Source organism: Prunus avium, chromosome 7 (genome assembly GCF_965620075.1).
Source record: "Prunus avium chromosome 7, drPruAviu1.hap1.1, whole genome shotgun sequence".
In the NCBI taxonomy this organism is placed as follows: Eukaryota; Viridiplantae; Streptophyta; class Magnoliopsida; order Rosales; family Rosaceae; genus Prunus; species Prunus avium.
In genome coordinates, this window is record NC_142290.1 from 1,840,603 (window position 1) to 1,860,766 (window position 20,164).

Here is a 20,164-nt window from a genome sequence, read left to right on the forward strand (position 1 = left end):
ATTTACTTCAACTTTCGAGAAAGACCCTAGCTCAACGACATTTGATAAGGAGCCAAAATCGACTCGCGGTATCAACACAATGAGCTGTGTTGTGAAGAGGAAAATCCAGAAGATTAAACTCGTAGTTGAGTACAATAAAAGGGGCAGACCATATGGCAAGGCTTCTGTTGAGATGCAATCTTACATTGGGGTTTTGGCACGCATCAGAGTCCCTGTTTTGGACAAGAATTGGACTCAATTGCCCAAGGATATAAAGGAGCAGATTTGGGAAGCTGTTGAAATGGCTTATGTTGTTGAGCAATGGGGCAAGAAGATGGTGCTATCTTCTGCCCTCCAAAAAATGGAAGGATTTCAAGTCTACCTTAACGAGGCAGTTTATCCTTCCATTCACAAATGACAAGGACTAGTTAAAAGAACCCCTTCAGCTATATAACTTCATAGAGAAATCACAATGGGATACCTTTGTAGCTTCAAGGTTATTCCCAGAATTTGAGGCTGTGCATTTTGAGCAGTCACAACAAAGGGGAAAATGCGAGTACAATCATAGGTTGTCTCGAAAATGGTATGTTGGTTTGGAGGACCAATTAGAAGAAACCATGCCCGGTGAAGAAATTGATCATTCTCTGTTATGGAGGAAGGCCAGAGAAGATAAATAGGGAAACATCCCCGATCCAAAGGTTGCAGAGAAAGCAAAATAAATTGTAAGTCTCACTCACTCTATTCTAAATTTCAAAAACAGAGAATTTTAATTTCATTTAGACGTCTTTTGCTTTTCTAAACGTCGTTAAAAACGACACACAACGACGGTATTTATTTACTTCCGTTTCAAATAATATAGGACGTCGGTTTTTTCAGGAAATCGATGACTAGATTAAATTACCATGACGATTTATATTTCTGAGTTAGTCGTTTTATTTCAAAAGTTTTACAACTATCTTCATTGACACACACACACACACACACACACACACACTCCCTCTCTCTCTCTCTCTCTCTCTCTCTCTCTCTCTCTCTGTGCAATTGGTTTTTACTCTATTTCTAGTAAAGAATGCTTACTTTTGTTAATTTTTTTTTTAATCTATGCATTTGAATTATACGACAATTGTTTCGTTTACAAACATTAGAATTCATACACAACGACAGTAATTGTTTACCGTTGTTTGAAAAGACATACTACGTCAGTTTTTTCTAGTATCCGTCGTCTTCATTGAAATACCACGACAGTTTAAGTTTTTACTTTATGGTCGTTTTTATTTTTTCTGTTTTACAACTTTCATTTACTCACATGCACAACTTTTGAATCACACGACGGTCTTTTCTCCCACCGACGTTAGAATTCATACACAACGATGGTATTTGTTTACCGCCGTTTGAATAATCATACTACGTCAGTTTTTTAAAGAACCCGTCATCTTCAGTAAACACTACTACAAAAAGGGCAATAGACGACTAGTAAACAACGACGGTAGATCAAAAAACCGTCGTTATTTTTTAAAAAACGACGGTAATAGAAACCCGTCGTAGAAACTTACTTTAAATACCTAAAAAACCGGTACACGCATAGATATTTTTAAACCACGACGCACCAAATTAAAAAAGCGTCGTCTTATTACAAAGGTATTTTTCAGAGTTAAAATCTGAACCTAAAAACAACGACTGCAGCTATGAAATCACCGCCGTAGAAAGTAAAGACGACGATATAAAAATAAGACGCCGTGTTAACTAATTAATAAACACGACCCAATTTTCTTAGTCAGAGACGCATAAATTCAAAGAAATCTACAACGGTTAATTACAAAAAAATTCGCCGATTTAAATTAAGTTACCACGACTGTAAATATAAATTTATCAACTTTTTAATTATACTATACTACGATGGTATCCATAACTCCACTGTCCGCATAATTGTACTAACCACGATGGTTTGTTAAATTAACGACATACAAATTTTTTACCATTATACGTCTATCATTACCAGAATGAACTTTGTTCCTCATCATAATCGAACCAACACACAAAGGCAATGTTTTAGAAGTGGATGATGTGTGCGTCTTTGTGTCTTTGAGATACACAAAGGCGCACACACATTCACATCCAAAACATTTGCTTTCAGAAAAATGATGGCCGCAGCAGAAAGACAATTTTTTAGATGATGTGTGCCTGTTTGTGTCTTTCAGATACACAAACACGCACACACATCAACATCCAAATTGAAAAATGAAAGCGAGGTGAGACAGAGAGGTGATGTGCCTCCAGAGAGGTGAGACAGAGCCAAGGGCAAGAAGAAGTTGAAATCCTAATTGAAAAATGAAGATGAAAGAAAGACAGAAAAACCCTTATTTATAAACAAATCTTATATACCACGTCGGTTATATTAAATTATCGACGTTTATATGAAAACATAAACGTCGTTTAAACTAAAATAAGGTCGTATAAATAAATTAACAACGGCGCTATATAAAAAACGACGTTGTCATTTTTTGGAAAACTAATTTATTGTGTAATTAAAAAAGGTACACGTCGGTAAGCGTAATTAAAACGACGTGGTATGTATTTTTCACGTCGTTATTATTGAGTATAAGGTCGTTGGGTAAATTTGAAAATGACGTGATTAATCTTTTTGAAGAAAAATGCATCGTGTAATTCGATATAAAAACGGCAGTTCATTAAAACTTGGCGTCGTGTAAAGTCATGTCATAGGGCGGTGTTAACCTATAGCGCCGTATAATGTTGCATACTAGGGCGCATTCTATTAATAGCGTTGTTTTATGAAACGGTCTGTTAATATTTTAAACTTTTCGCCTACCTGACCCATACTTGCACTGTTTCCAAACCCAAGAAAAACTTTCAAGCTTCTCTCATTTTTCATTCTCAAAGCGTTGTTTCAAACTTTCAAGCTTATCTCCGAGAGAACTTTTCGTCTTCCTCTCCTCTTCGTCTTCGTCTCTGAACTGAAACACCAAACTCTAGGAGAAAGCTTTCATTGCACGCAAAGGGTAAGCATTTCTGGGATGATTTTTGTTCCTGTTTTGCATGCACATATCATTTTCGTTTTTTTAAATCTTTTTACATTTTTTCTTTCCAAGTTTGATAAAATTTGCAGATAAAGACGGAAAGTTTCCAAGTTTGAACACTACTCTAATTCTTTTACTTCAACTAAATAAGACGACAGTGGCTTGTTATTTACGTGGTTAGATTTATAGACCACGACGGTTCGTCAGTCATCCTAGCGTTGTGTGAAAGTGTTCTTCTTTGTTTTTTAAAATGATCTTCTTTTTTTGTATTTGATTTTTAAGGATATATTCATCACAGGTTTGATTTCTCTGAACAATGGTTTTTGTTTTGAAAATCTTTTTAATTATTTTTCTGTTGAAAATATTTTACGTTTTTCCTAATTTGTTTGCTGTGGTATAGACGACGGTATATTAATATTTACGTCGTTTTAATTTTAATACCACGGCGAATTTTTATTATTAACATCGTTGTAATATTTAATACTCAGTTTTTTGTGATTATATCATAAGACGTCGGTTGTTTATTATTAACATTGTTGTAATATTTAATCACGTCGGTGGTTAATTACCGTCGTGAAAATTTATTATTACGTCGATTGTGTTGTTCTTACGTTGTTTGAAATATTATAATACTTCTTATTTTATAAATAACCGTTGTGTTTTTTCTTAATTTCACTGAAATATTTTCACTTGCAGGTTTGATTTGTCTGTAACCATGGTTTCTCAATCCCAAAGTAAGGAGTATGGCTTGAAAAAAAATGAATGTAAGGAGCTTAGAGTTGTAAATCCTCAAGCCAAGTCCTCGAAGAAGATGAAGTTTGTTTCATCTGCTGAGACAGAACCAAGCAACACGGCAACATTTTCTGAGGAGCCAAGTCAGGTCAGGGTATAAGCACAATGCCTCGTGTTGTGATGAGAAAATTTCAGAAAATCAAGTCTGTTGTAGAGTACAATCAAAAGGGGAAAGCATATGGCCCTGCACATAGTGAGATGCAGTCCTACATTGGTGTGTTGGCACGCTCTAGAGTCCCACTTGTGGACAAGAAATGGGTTCAAATATCCAAGGATATAAAAGAGCAGATTTGGGAAGCCGTTGACATGACTTTTGTGGTTGGTCAAGGGGGCAAGAAAATGGTGTTATCTTCTGCTGCCAAGAAATGGAAGGATTTCAAGTCTACACTAACGAGGGTTCATATCCTTCCATTCATCAAGGAGAAGGAGAAATTAAGGCAACCCCCTGAAACATACAAATTCATAGAGAAAGCTGACTGGGATGCCTTTGTAGCTTCAAGGTTATCTGAAAAATTTGAGGCTGTGCATGAAGAACAATCATAGAGGAGGGAGAAACTTGAGTACAATCATCGATTGTCTCGAAAAGGATATGCTGGTTTGGAGGATCACTTGGTGGAAACCATGCTCGAGGTAGATATTGATCGATCTAACTTATGGAAGAAAGCTAGAGAAGACAAACATGGTAACATCCCGGATCCAAAGGTTGCAGAGAAAGAAAAATTAAATGTAAGCCTACTCACTATGTTTTAAATTTTTATTAAACTGTATTGCCGTGATAAGTCTTATTACATCTTTTGTTATATTTTTGTGTCGTGTGAAAAATATTACTACGTCGAAATCTTTTAAAACACGTCGTTAAAGGTCTGAATCTGGAATCACTACTATGTTTTTTGTAATTATATCATAAGACGTCGGTGGTTTATTATTGACGTTGTGTTAATAAATTAACCACGTCGATATTTAGGTAGCGTCGTCTGAAATATTGTATTACGTCGATTGTTATGTTATTGAGTCGTGTGAAATATTATATTACGTCGATTTCTTATAAATAACCGTCGTGTGTTTTCTTATGCTGACTTTTTATTATGTCTTTGTGTTAGGATGATTTGCAAAAACAAGTCTCTGAAGGCACTCTTACTGTGTCAGGAAGCAATGATGTGTTGACATTGGCTTTGGGTCCCGAGCATCCAGGAAGAGTTAGAGGGGTAGGAGCTGGGATTTCCCCTAAGCAATACTTCAATTTACCTAGACAACAGAAGGTAAGGTTTGCCGATCAATTGAAGGAAAGTGTAAGACTTGTCCTTCAAGAAGAGACTTTGAAAATGGAGGCTAGATCAAGAGAAGAGAGTTTAAAGATGGAGGCTAGGACCAAGCAATTGGTAGAAGCTGAGAGGGAAAATTTGCTGAGTCAGCTTTCCAAACTCATCCCCAATTTTGATCCAAGCATGCTGAAACTGAATACTAACCCCGGTCAAATCCAAGGGCAAAGTCCCAAAAATCCAATGTCGGACAAAGCAAGTTGCTCTGGGGCACTTGATGTTAGAGCCCTACAGTTTGAGGAGGATACTGCTAAGAATGGGGAAAAGCAGGAAGAAATGGTAACGTCTCTAAACTTTGAATTCTCTGTTTTTCAAAAAGACATTAGACGTCGTTATTGTGAATTACAGTCGTGAATATTAAAAAACAACGACGGTTTATATTTACCGCCGTTTTAAAATTTATACCACGACACATTTTTTTATTAAACCGTCGTTTGTGTTTCATACCATGATGGTGGAAATAATTGAGTTATTGTAGTATTTAGTTTACTTGTTTTACAAGCTATCTTCACTTACAAAATCCCACTCTCTCTCTCTCTCTCTCTCTGAGATACAACCTTATAGACCTTTTTTGAGGGTAGTTTCTTTGTCGGAAATAAATTTCAGTCCCATGACATATTTCCGACGGATAACATTTTTTTGTTGGAAAAAACACTTTTACCGAGAGAATTTTGAGGCCCTAAGAAAAAGTTGGTCGGTAATGACACTTTTTTTTGTAGAGCTCTCTCTCACTCTTTTCTCTGCAATTTCTGTTATCTGTGTTTCTGCTAAAAAAGGCTGGTACTCTCTGGAATCTGAATTTCTGAAAATTTTTATGTGATTTAGACGACGGTTTATTATTTATCGTCGTTTAATGTTATTTAGACGTGTGTAATTATTACATACCGTCTTCTGTTATGCTTTACCACGACGGTTTATTTAATTGTTTTTACTTTTTGTACAATGTCATTTATATATTTCTTTATTTCTTAAAACAGAAATCCGGGGATGTAGAAAAGAGTATAGAAAAGATAGAAGGAAAGATAGTTGAACATATAGAAGGAAAGATAGTTGAACAGGTAAATTCTCATAACTTTGCCTTTTTCATTTGTTTTTCAATTTTCAGATGTGGATTTCCACGGCAGTTTTGGTTTTAATTGAATGTTTAAATTGTTGTACGAGCTTTCTTACCGTCGTAATACAAGAATTACCACGACGTTAATTATTTACCGTCGTTTAATTCATTTTAGACGTCTGTAATTCTTACATACCGTCATCTGTTATTTTTTACCACAACGGTTTACTTTAATCTTTTTTACTTTTTAATTTTTTTTTACTTTTTGTACAATGTCTTATATATATTTCTTTATTTCTTATAACAGAAATCTGGGGATCTAGAAGAGAAAGATGAAAAGGTAAATTCTCATAACTTTGTCTTTTTCATTTGTTTTTCAATTTTCAAACGTCGATATTTTCTTTAAACCGTCGTTTGTTTTAAATTTCCACGGCAGTTTTTTTTTAATTGAATGTTTAAATTGTTGTACAAACTTTCTTATATATATATATTTATCTCTTTATTTATTAAAACAGCAATCTAGTGTTGGAGAAAAGCAAATTGACAAGGTAAATTCATTATCTATGAATTTTGCATTTGAATTAGACGTCGGTTTTTATACGACGTAATAAAGTATTCATTACGACGGTATTTTTTTCCTGTCGTGTAAATTATTTTCAGACGACGTTGTTTTATTTAAACCGTCGTGTTTGTTTATTTACCACGTCACTTTATGTTGCTTTATTTCTTCAAACAAAATACTGAAGTACCAGATTATTCAAAGCTGGAGTTGCCATCTTCTTTACAATCCCTTTGTCGTTATGCGGAAACGACACTAAAGCCTCAGGAGAAGACTATGACCTTTACAATTGAGAAGGAGGTGTTTGGCATAGATTGTACTACCTTCGTCTTGCATGAAGATATTACATAGTTTGCTGGCATGGAAGAAATTGGGGCTACTGTGGTTGCAGTATATATGAGGTTTGTCCTTATCAAATATTCATTTCACACTCTCCTTTATGTTGAAAAAAAAAAAAACACTCATGGTTTCATTTCATATATTTAGGTGCCTATTTGATAATTTGAAAGCTGCAAATATGGTGAACATGGTTGGCTTTATCGACCCTGCTCTAGTTAGTGCCGACGCTGGTTCATTAACTGAAAGATCACGTGTCGTAGCCAATCGACTTCAAAAAATAGATGGTGAATAGATTTTCTTGTTGCCTTACAATCCAGGGTTAGTCTCCAAACAAAAAACAGGATTTTGTTTGTATGATGCTCTGCATATAAAACTGTTTAACCTTTATATTTATTTTGTGCAGCCGTCATTGGGTCTTGATCATTGTGAGAGCAAAGAAGGAGACCGTCTATTTTCTGGATCCACTGCCTAGAAATCGAGTTGTGGATGAGGACGGGAAAAACATAGTGAACAGTGCTCTAAAAATGTATAATACACACATAGGCAGATTAGGCCGTAAAGCACCTCTTTGGAAAACTCTGTCCGGCACACCAAAGCAACCAAGCAGTGTAGAATGCGGGTATTATGTCATGCGCTTTATGAGAGACATCATCTCAGATACTTCCCTGGAATTTGAGAAGATGGTAAGAAGAAAATTTTCAGATTTATTTTATGTGGTTTTTTGTATTATCAATGACGGTAAATTAAAAATACCGTCGTTGAATATATATACTACGTCGGTAAATGAAAAATAGCGTCGTCTGTTAGAATAATCTTTGTTTATGGATTGCAGTTTGCGAAGGGAAAGGATCAAGCGCCATACCCCCAAGCAGCCATTGAAGAAGTTAGGAAAGAATGGGCAGAGTTTGTTTGTGTTCATATGGAGTAGAGGATTTTTAGAATACTTAAATTCCTTTTATAAAATGTACAAATTTTGTTAGAATTAGACAAGTTTTTGTACAAAATTGGTTAGAATTAGACAAGTTTTTGTGCAAATTTTATGTATAATGTACATTCTTTTTTTCCCTATGAATTTAAAATAGGTTTTCATTATTTAAAAAAAAAGGAAATTGCGTGACCGACGTGTAATAAAACTTGCAACGACATAATTATATCGAACACCGTTGTCCTTATATCTATTTAATTCAAAATATATCCAAAAAATGCACCGTCAACCTCCCTGTAAATTTGTTAAGGTTTTCATGTTGTGAAAAACCAAAGATCATGCTGAACCAAATTTGTTGAGGTTTTCATGTTGTGAAAAACCCAGGGGCACTTTCTAAACCGTCGTTTCTTTAAAAGGACGTTGTACACACATAACAACGTCATAGTTTTTTAAAAAGAGACGTAAAAGGTATTTCAAACGACGCTCTTGGTTCTATAGACGACGTCATTTGGTTGATATTAGACGGCGAGAAGTTAAGAGTTTAGGTCGTGGAATATTGTTTGTACGTCGTTTTCTGTGTAAAAATGGCCATAGTTTTGCCTTTAAACGACGTTTGATTTAAAAGTAAGTCGTTTATTATGATTTACAACGTCTTTAATTTCTTAACGCCGATGTGGTTTGTGGGTGTTATTAATAATAATTTATTCTATTTAATTCGAAATATTCATAATAAATTTAAAATAAATCCAAAAAATGCACCGTCAACCTCCCTGTAAATGTGTTGAGGTTTTCATGTTGTGAAAAACCAAAGATCATGCTGAACCAAATTTGTTGAGGTTTTCATGTTGTGAAAACCCAAGGGGCACTTTCTAAACCATCGTTTCTTTAAAAGGACGTTGTACACACATAACAACGTCATAGTTTTTTAAAAAGAGACGTAAAAGGTATTTCAAACGACGCTCTTGGTTCTATAGACGACGTCGTTTGGTTGATATTAGACGGTCAGAAGTTAAGAGTTTAGGTCGTGGAATATTGTTTGTACGTCGTTTTTTGTGTAAAAATGGTCATGGTTTTGCCTTTAAACGACATTTGTTTTAAAAGTAAGTCGTTTATTATGATTTACAATGTCTTTAATTTCTTAACGCTAACGTGGTTTGTGGGTTTTATTAATAATATTTTATTTTATTTAATTCGAAATATTCATAATAAATTTAAAATAAATCCAAAACATGCAACGTCAACTCCTATGAAGTCATTGAGATATTTTCTTCCCCCTTAAGCTTTAAAAAATTAAGTTTGAGTTATACAAATTTAAAATGACCACCAAAAAGAAAAATGTTTTCATGAGTCACAACATCACTTATACTTTAAAGGTTCAGGGTTTAGGGCTTAGGGTTTAAATAAATTTAGAAAAGGGATTAGGGTTTAGGGTTTTATGGATGAGATATTTTAGGCCATAAAACCCTAATCCCTTTTGAAAAATGATTTTTTTTTAAAAAAAATATAATTTAGGTTTTATTTATTAGGGTTTAGGGTTTAGGGTTTAGGGTTTAGGGTTTAGGGTATATTTGTCTATTTAATTTTCTAATACGTATGTTTTTTTTTTACGTCTTATGGAGATACCACGACCCAATTATTTTAATAGGCGTCATATTTCTTTTGACATTTTAACGACGGTAGTTTGTTTTTGTGTCGTAAGGATATTTACAACGACGTCTTTTTTTAAATAAGCGTCATGTTTAGGTTGAAATTTTAACGACGGTTGTGTTTTTTTTTTTCCGTCGATGTTTTTTAAAGAGCGCGCTTTCTAAAAATTTCACCGCGACCTAAAATTTTCAGATTTCACTCTAACTCTTATACTTTTAACCCTGAACCAAGTTGGCCATAGTCTGTGACCTAAAACATTTCACTCCGCTCTCTCACTTCAACTCTAATTCAAAGTTGGGCTCTCCGTCGAATCCAAGTTGGCCAAGTTTACAACTCCGTTGAATCCAAGTTGGCCATAATCTGTGAGCTCTGCCTACCTGTAAGTACAAACCCTAATCTCATGCTTGTAAATTCATTGAATGATATTCAGTTTTGTGGTAAAGGGTTTTGTGATTTTTTAATGTTGTCGGAGGTATGGGTTTATGGATTTAATGTTTAATGTTTTCATGAATCGGGAATGGATTTAATGTTGTCGGATCTTTTAATCACTCTCTGTTATTATGAATCGGGAATGAATTTAATGTTTTCATGCTTAGTATATGTTGGTTTCGTGCTTAGTATACGTGTTCTTAATACCCAACATAAAAATTAATGCATATATTGTGTTCTTAATATATTTTGGGTTCTTGAAAATAAACTGGGATTTCGATATCTTTTTAAGGCATACGACGACGGTTTTTTAACAAACCGTCGTCTATATTTTATACCACGACGCATTTTTTAACTACCGTCGTGGTTCAAGTTCGTTGGCCTCCGTTTTTTGCTAGCATTAGACGACGTTTTTTTAAAACCCGTCGTCTATATATGTGTAATACGTCTGTTTTTGTTTAAAAACCGTCGTCTGTATACTCTATTACTTGCTATTAAAACCTTATATAATCTGCTATAGTGATGGTCATTGCTTGTCTTTTCACCTTATTATAGATAATAGGATATAATGTTGGAGATGGATAAGTCATGGATGCAATCGGATAGAAGATCGAAGGCATATGAGTTAGGGGTGGAAGCATTTTTGCAATTTTCTGTAGAAAATCTTCTAACTACAACGCATATCTGTTGTCCATGTGTTAAATGTGTGAATTTGAAATTGTTTGGGGTTGGAATTATAAGGGATCACTTATACTTTAATGGAGTTGACCAAAGCTATAAGAATTGGACATTTCATGGAGAACCTTGGGAAGCAACTACTAATGCTAGTAGAAATGTTGAAGAAGATGATGACCATAGTAGGTACAGTTTTGTGTCTAAAGAAATAGAGATGGATGATAATGATTTTGGTGATTTTGGATCCGATCCTTATGAGTTTGCTAATGTGATTAGGGATGGAGATCAACCATTGTACCCTGGTTGTAGAAAGTACACCAAGTTATCGGCATTAGTGAAGTTGTATAATTTGAAGGCAAAACATGGGATGAGTGATGTCTGTTTTACAGAATTATTAATACTTCAGGGCGAGTTGCTTCCAGAAGGAAATACAATACCGGCCTCTATGTATGAGGCAAAAAAGACTTTGTGTGCATTGGGGCTGAGTTATGAGAAAATCCACGCATGCCCCAATAATTGCATCTTGTATAAGAAGAAGTATGAAGATTCAACTAATTGTCGTACTTGTGGTATCTCAAGGTGGAAGGAAGGCAAAGATTCAATCTTGAAAGAGGGTGTGCCGGCGAAGGTGGTGTGGTATTTTCCTCCAATTCCAAGGTTTAAAAGGATGTTTCAATCACATGAGACAGCTAAGAGTTTGACTTGGCATGCTGCTAGAAAATCAATTGATGGTCAGATGTCTCATCCGGCGGATTCCCTGTCTTGGAAACTTGTTGATGATAAATGGCCCGAGTTTGGTAATGAGCCGAGAAACTTGAGATTGGCTCTTTCATCTGATGGATTCAATCCCCACTGTTCTCTAAGTAGCAGGTATAGTTGCTGGCCAGTTATCTTAGTTACATATAATCTCCCACCATGGCTGTGCATGAAACGAAAGTTCATGATGTTGACTTTATTGAATTCCGGTCCTAAACAACCCGGAAATGATATAAACGTCTACTTGGAGCCTTTGATTGATGATTTAAAATCTTTGTGGGATGAGATTAGAGGAGTGTATGATGCACACATAGGAGAATACTTTACACTCAGAGCTGCATTACTGTGGACAATTAATGATTTTCCTGCCTATGGAAACTTATCTGGTTGTGTTGTTAAAGGATATAAAGCTTGTCCAATATGCGGTGATGATACACCTAGTCACAGGTTGAAAAATGGCCACAAAATTTGTTACATTGGGCATAGAAAATGGTTACCAATCAATCATCCATATAGGAGGCAACGTGCAGCTTTTAATGGGAAACCTGAATATGGCAAGCCTCTGGAGCCATTAACGGGAGAAGAAGTACTGCATATGGTTGAAGATATTAATTACATATGGGGCTCGAAAAAAGGGGGAGGTGGAGGTGAAAATGATGGTGACAGAGTTTGTTGGGAGAAGAAGTCAAAATTCTTTGATCTTGAGTATTGGAAATATCTTCCAGTGAGGCATGTCCTAGATGTTATGCACATTGAGAAGAATGTTTGTGATAGTATCATTGGTACATTGCTAGAGATCCCTGGAAAAAATAAAGATGGGATTGCTAGTCGGTTAGATTTATTGAACATGGGGGCCAAAACTGATTTGCATCCCGAGTATGGAGAAAGACGTACTCGTTTGCCTCCAGGGCCTTGGAATTTGTCAAGAGCAGGGAAGAGAGCGGTTTGCAATTCTTTCTATGGTATGAAGGTCCCTGAAGGTTATTCTTCAAATATAAAAAATCTTGTATCTTTACAAGATACAAGACTTCTTGGCCTTAAATCACATGATTGTCATACCTTAATGCAACAATTGCTCCCTATGGCAATTCGTTTTGTTTTGGAGAAGCCTGCAAGGTATGCAATAACTCGTTTGTGCTTCTTCTTCAATGCTATATGTGCAAAGGTGGTTGATGTTTCCGAGCTAGATAAGTTGGAAGAGGATGTAGTAGTTACTTTGTGTTTGCTTGAAAAATACTTTCCACCTTCATTCTTCGATATCATGGTTCATCTAGTAGTACATCTTGTCAGAGAAGTTCGTTTATGTGGGCCAGTATATTTTAGATGGATGTATCCATTCGAAAGATATATGAAAGTTCTAAAGGGGTATGTTCAGAATTATACTCATCCCGAAGGTTGCATTGCTGAGCGTTATATAGCTGAAGAAGCTGTAGAATTTTGCACTGAACATTTATCTGATATTAGTACAATTGGAGTGCCATCAAGTCAGAAGATAGGAGTTTCAAAGCCATTATCAGGTTGCACAGTGAGCTTAGTTGATCGGGACCTGTTGAACCAAGCACATCTATATGTCTTGGAGAATACAGAGGAAGTCCTACCTTATATTGTGTATGAGCTTTATTCTTTAAGTTTCCATTTTAAATTATTCCTTATGTTTATCTTATATGTTTGGGACCGTAATGCTTAAATTTTTCATGTCATGTAGGGAACATATGATCCACATCAAGGCCGCTTATCCAAAATTTAGAAAGAGAACAAAGTGGCTGCAAGATAAGCACAATAGCACTTTCATTCAATGGCTACGCTTCAAGGTATATGTTATTCAATAACATATTGGACTTTTAATTTTCTTCTTTCTATGTTAGATTAAATTAAGATATGATTAATTTGCAGGTTCAAAGTGAACTTAATGAGGGAGAAAATCATGGCGTATAAGAAAATTTAAGGTGGCTAGCAGCTGGTCCAAACATGGCAGTGCCATTATATAGGAGCTATCTTATTAAAGGTGTTAAATTTAACATCAACGCACAAGATGATGTGCGGACAGTTTAAAATAGTGGAGTTTATTTACTTGCACATACCATGCAAGTTGCTAGTGCCAAGGATAAAAACCCAATTATCTCAAATATGGGTTTTTATGGTGTCATTCAAGAAATTTGGGACCTTGACTACCAAAAGTTTACAATCCCAGTCTTTAGGTGTGATTGGATAGATAGTACTTCCGGCCTTGTAGTCGACGAACTTGGATTTACCCTTGTAGATTTGAGTAAAATTGGACATAGGAATGACCAATTTGTTTTGGCTTCTCAAGTCAAACAAGTATTTTTTGTTGACGACCCGATGCATCATGGTTGGTCGGTAGTGTTATGAATGCCTAATAGAGAATATAATGATGTTATTGGTGATGATGTCTTAGGTGATGTGAGAATTGAGTGTGAGCCAATCTAGAGGGATGCCAAATGTTGATACATTTGATGAACTGGTGGGTGAGTTTGGGAGTCAAAATATTCGAGATGGGTGTGAAGATATATGGATTGAATGATGCTCTTGTAATTTATGAAATTACTTATGCCCTAAACAGCACTACTGTATGACATTAATTTTGTAATTAATTGTAATGTGTTTTCTTTACTTTCATTATGCAGGTTTTGGCCACAAAACAATTAGTACATAAAATACTGGTTCAGTATTATAAAACGACGGTCCTCATAAAACCGTGAAAAACAGACGTCTGTTTTCATAAAATTGTCAATAAAAAATGACGTTTTGGAGCATTCAACGACGACATTGTATTTACCGACGTCTAAAAGCGAAGTAAAATTGAAGAACCACGACGGTATTGTGGAACAGTTATTAACGATATCACGTCGGAGAAGCATAAAGAGCCGACATGTAATTACAAATAACACGACTCCAGTACCATAACAACGACGATGTCTTAGATCATGAACTCGTCCGTAACAACTTAAAAATCGTCGTCTTAAAATTTTACCACGTCGCTTGTTATGTCATAAACGAAGTGAAAAATTAACAATTCACGACGTTATTTGAAATCCAGAGGAAAATTTGTCAACGTAAACTGATATTTGGACGTCGTTCTTTTACAAAAACAATGTTATATGGGAATATCCGCGTCTCTTTTTTATTCTTATGTTGTTAAAAAAAATTTCCACGGCGATTGGCTAACAAACTTCGCCGTCTCAGATAGATTAGACGACTATTATTTTCGTAAAGACGACGTATAAATTTAGAAACACGGCTGTCTTTTACATGGTGACGACGTTGTATATAAATACCACGTCATTTATAGAAATAAATATGTCGTAAGTCATGATCCTAACATATTTTCCACGTCGTTTATTTTCAGATCATGTCGTTAATATAAATTTATACGGCGATCGACTGGAAATTTGTACCGTTTCAAAAATATTAGACGACGGTTTTGTGTTTAAAGATGACGTATAAATTCTGAAACAAGGTTGTCTTTTAGTTGTTGACGACGTTGTTTATTAAATATAACGTCGTTTATAGAAATACATGTGTTGTAAGTAATTACCCTAACCGCTATTTCCACGTCAATATTAATGGAAAAAACGAAGTGGAAAATTATTTCACGACGGTGATATAAATAGATGGGACGTAGTATGTTTTAATAACGTCGTATTTTATTTATTTAAAGACGTATTGTATTTATTTACACGACGATTTTTGTATAAAATAGGTCGTCTATTCTTAACCTTGACAATTTTTTGGCTCATTTTTCAGTATACAGATGTCGGTTGTTATTTGTTAATGACGTTGTTTGTATTAACAACGATGGTGATTTACCGTCGTGGTTTTACTTTGGAAAAGATGTCGGTTGATTTCACGACAGTTTGAAAACCCGATACACGACGGTGAATTCCCGTCGTCTTTTGCCTTTTTTGTAGTAGTGAAATACCACGAAGGTTTAGATTTTTGATTTAGGGCCGTTTTATTTTATCTTCATTTACTCACACACACACACACACACACACTCTCTCTCTCTCTCTCTCTCTCTCTCTCTGCAATTGTTTTTAACTTTATGTTGATTTTCTGTGAACTTTTTTTAATTGTGCATTTGAATTATATGACGGTTTTTTCCTCATGCCGGAGTTATAATTTTTACACGATGACGGTTTTAATTCACCGCCGTTTGAGGATGGAGGCAGTCAGAGAAGAGAGCTTGAGGATGGAGGCTAAGACAAAGGAGAGTGTTTTGGAGGCAGTCGGAGCAGAGAGGGAATATATGTTGAAACATTTTAATTAACTAATTCCCAATTTTGATCCTAGCATGCTCAAAACTCCAATTACCCGAATTCCTTTACTGCCTCAAGAGCAAAGCCCCAAATATCCAATGTTTGACAAAGCAAGCTGCTCGAGTGCCACGAATGTGAGACCCCTTGTTTTGGAGGAAGAAAATCCCAAGCTTGATGCTCATGCTGTTAAACAACAGCAAGATGAAACGATAAATTCTCTGACATTTGCGTTTTTCTGCTTTTTAAATTTTAATTAGACGTCACTATTTTTCATCTCCGACGTTAGAAATTTTTCAAAAAATCTGAAAAATAAACCGACAACTACTATGCACTCATTGAGAGATTGTCTTTCCCCCAAAGCTTTGAAAAATGTAATTTTAGTTATAAAAATTACAAATGATAACAAAAATCAAAATTGTTTATAGACAAAGCACGATAGTACTTATACTTTCGTAACATAACCCTAAGGTTTATGTGATCCATTGGTGGCAATAATTACAAATATATGAAATCCTGATTTAGCCTGCTAATATAGAATGCATTGTCCTAAGGAGTCCGTAGCAATTTTCGGTTTATTTTTCTCATACTTGTGTATTTTTTTAATTGTTGTAAAATTTAGGGTTTAGGGTAGGGCTTAGAGCACTTCTAGCAGTTGGGTTTGGGGGGGGGGGGGGGGGGGGGTGGGGGCGGTTTGGGCTAAAAACTGATTCTAGTAGCTCAGGCTGGCCCGAGCTGGAGGTGGGGGCCACGAAGAAGGCTGGCCCAAGGGCAGGTCGAGCCCGAGATCCAAAATGAGGGGGGGCTGACATCAGCGCGTGGAGTTCAATTTTTTTTTTACAGTTGGCACGTATAAAATTTGAACTCCGCGCGCTGACGTTAGCCCTGCACTGCGCCAACGGCTCTGAGACACATGGCGTCGTCTGGGCGCTCCGATCGTGATTCTCTCCTCCAATCCAACGGCAGCCAATATTTTTGCAATAAAAATATGTAAAAAAATCCGAAATTTTTTTTAAAAAATAACAAAAAATATTGGAATTTTTTTTCTTCTATAAATACCTACCAATACTCTTCACTTTCAACACCAAATCCTCATACATTTTCTTCTACTTCTACTATTATTCACTTTTTACTCAACATTTTATTCACTTTCAAGTTTTATTTTTCTTTATCATCTTTATGGCTTCTTCTATTGACGGTGTTGGGTCCAAATTTCTCATTGTCCCGTAACGATAACCAGATTTAATTCTTTCAAATGTGGAAAAAAATTGATTCCGAATTTTGTGAAAGATCGGGTTCGACACGTACGGAAATGGCATTGTCTAGTAGGTGGAAAATTCTCAATAAAGAGTTGGGCAAAAGCGATGCACAACTGTAGAAGCGGGGAAAATCTTACCGATGAGGTAAATTATTTGTAATTTTTGTTTTATTAATTTTAATGTCCTAATATTTTTTTGTTAATATTTCATAAATACCCAATATTTTGTTAATAGTTCTTGCATTGCCAATATTTTTTTAATGTTTCTTGCATTGCTAATATTTTTTAATGTTTCTTGTATTTCCAATATTTTTTAATGTTTCTTGCATTGCCAATATTTTTTTTAATGTTTCTTGTATTTCCAATATTTTTTTTTATAAATAGATTGTGCAAGCACAAATGTGGTTTGGTGCTACTGGGCAAGGAAAAAAATCTTTAACCATCAAGAATGTTGGGAGGTAGTAAAAAATTGCAAACGTTTCAGAATTATTCCCACGGGTTCGACCGTTGTGTTGAACGAGACGCCACTCTATAATTCAACGGCATCGAATTTGCCTCTCGATTCCCCGATGAGTGAAGACTCACCCAACTAGAAGGAGCCAAGTCCTATTGGGAGAAAGGCGGCGCAGGCAAAGAGAGGGAGTAATTCTACTAGTAATACATCTAAATTTTTGGAGGAAATTGCAAGGCAAAACGCCTTGAGACTTGAAATAGACAAGAAAAACCAAGAAGATGAGAGGGCATTTCAAGTGGAATATGCAAAAGAAAGGGAGTATACACGTAATCAAAACATTGAGAAGAAGGATTGGGAAACCATGGCCATGGATACAAGCCATATGTCCCCTGAAACAAAACAATTTTGGAAGCAAGAATAAAAGGATGTTATGAGACGAAGACTTTTTCGTGACGATGGACCTAGCAACACGGATTGGTTAAATGATAAAAACCATTAAGTTAGTTTGCTTACCTTTTATTTTCATTGTATTTTAATGTTTTGTTTTGAAAATTAGTTGTAATTCATGTATTTTATTTCATTAGTAGTATTGGTTTTATTTGAGTGAATAAAGAAAGCATTCAATAAAATACCTTTTTATTCAAAACATTCCATACATAAAAAACAAACCACATCAAAGCATTAAAAATAAACAAACCACAACCAAAGCATTAAAAAAACAAAGCATAACTAAAAATAAAACTTAAACATAATAAATAAAACAAACTTCTTCACTTCACTTCATTCACCGCCCATAAATGCTCTATCAAGTCAACTTGACGTCGTTCATGAATATAAGACGATTGCATCTCCGTATATCGATCAATCATACGGGTCATTACACGACTGTCCCTAACCAACGGTTCATGCTGCACTGGTTCTCCATTTGGCCCCATGGGTTTTTCATAAATTCTTGTCAAGGTCGTGTTCATTGGATCCGGTTCGTACACGTCTTCAGAATCATAATCATACTCATCCTCCACAATCATGTTATGGAGGATGATGCGTGTCATCGTTATGCTCCTCAGCACCTCCTCATCAAACAGACGTGCCACACCTCTAATAATAGCCCACCGGGCTTGGAGGATACCAAAGCACCTCTCCACATCTTTTCTGTACCTCTCTTGATAGATAGCAAAGAATTTTTGCTTCTAGGATCGGGGATGCCCCATTTTGGTAGACTATATTGTTGATTTGATAGGTGATATTTGGGGATTCACCTCTCAAAATATCATTCAACACCGGGGATTGACCCAAGACATTCAAGTCGTTTTGAGATCCGGCAACTCCGAAGAAAGCATGCCAAACCCATGTATCAAAACCTGCAACGGCTTCAAGGATGATACTTTTTTGGCCTTTCCGATTCCCATAATCTCTTTGCCAAGCAGTTGGGCAATTCTTCCACTGCCAGTGCATGCAGTCGATGCTACCAACCATTCCTGGAAATCCTCGAGTTTCGGCTATTTGTAGAAGTCGTTGTAGGTCCCTGGGCGTAGGCCTGCGCAGGTAGTCCCTGGGGTACAGAGTTTCGACTGCATCACAAAATTTCACCAAGCTCTCCAAAGCAGTGGACTTCCCCATCCGGGCAATCTCATCCACCTGATCAGCAGATGACCCATATGCCAATATTCGTATAACAGCTGTGAACTTTTGCTCGGGAAGAAGTCCCAAATTTCCAGCAGCATTTTTCTTTTGAACAAAGTATTCATCATAATTGCAAATATCATGCATGACTTTATTGAACAAATGAGGTTGCATTCTATGTTGCCTTCGAAAATCAACATCAGAGTACAGAGAAGTTGGGATAAAATAATCTTCCAGAAGATTCTTACCCTGAGAATGTCTATGTCTGTCCACATTCGGGCCACGGCCTTCTCGTGAACCACGGTGACTCTGGTTTTCTTCATCAAGCAAACCCACTACTATGACAAGTTGCTGATCTAGTTCTCTCTGCGCCCTTTTGCCTACAGCTCGTCTATGCCTTCTTTCTCTAGTTTCTCGCATTTGCCTCTCCAACACCTTGTTCATGTCTTCCATGGAGAATGGAGTATGAATTCTAAACTCTGAGAAATGAAAATAAAGAGAAGATGTGGTGTGAGAGGTATGAGTTGAGCCTCTGGTTTTATAGAATAATTTAGGCCGATAAAGATGACATGTGGCGCAATTTTAGAGGGTGAAAATCTTATCTGAAATTTGAAATTCATATGAAATTTATATGAAATTTGAAACCGAAAATCTTATCCAAAAATTTTATCCGATTATGAGATATGAATAGTATTGACACATAGGAACCCAAAAATCTTATCCGAAAATATTGTCCAAATTAATTATTTAGGTAAACAAATTTGTGAAAAAAACAAAAAAAAGAATAGTGTTTGCCCTCAGCCATGGCAACTGCTGGAAACCAACATTGCTTTTTGCAAGGGCAGCCACTATTCACATGAATAGTAGCTGCCCTAGCCCCCCTCTTGCCATGGCAAGGGTTTGATTGCTGGAAGTGCTCTTAGGGTTTAGGGTATATTGAAACGACACCAGTTTTCTCTCAATTGTTTTTGGTCAATTACGCCCTTGGTAACACGCATTTGAATTCCAGAAAAACCAAAGCCCACCTATTTATTTAATATTTAAGA

General features: G+C 35.9%; 1 protein-coding gene across 1 annotated transcript; it reads right to left on the reverse strand.

The window, feature by feature from the left end:
* Window positions 1–18,593: 18,593 nt before the first annotated feature.
* On the reverse strand, window positions 18,594–19,571 carry LOC148292794 (uncharacterized). Its single transcript, XM_088244019.1, has 2 exons — window positions 19,317–19,571; window positions 18,594–19,223 (listed from the first exon to the last, which is right to left on the reverse strand). The coding sequence occupies exons 1-2, from the start codon at window positions 19,569–19,571 to the stop codon at window positions 18,594–18,596; spliced, it is 885 nt and encodes a 294-aa protein (XP_088100145.1).
* Between the last annotated feature and the right edge of the window lie 593 nt (window positions 19,572–20,164).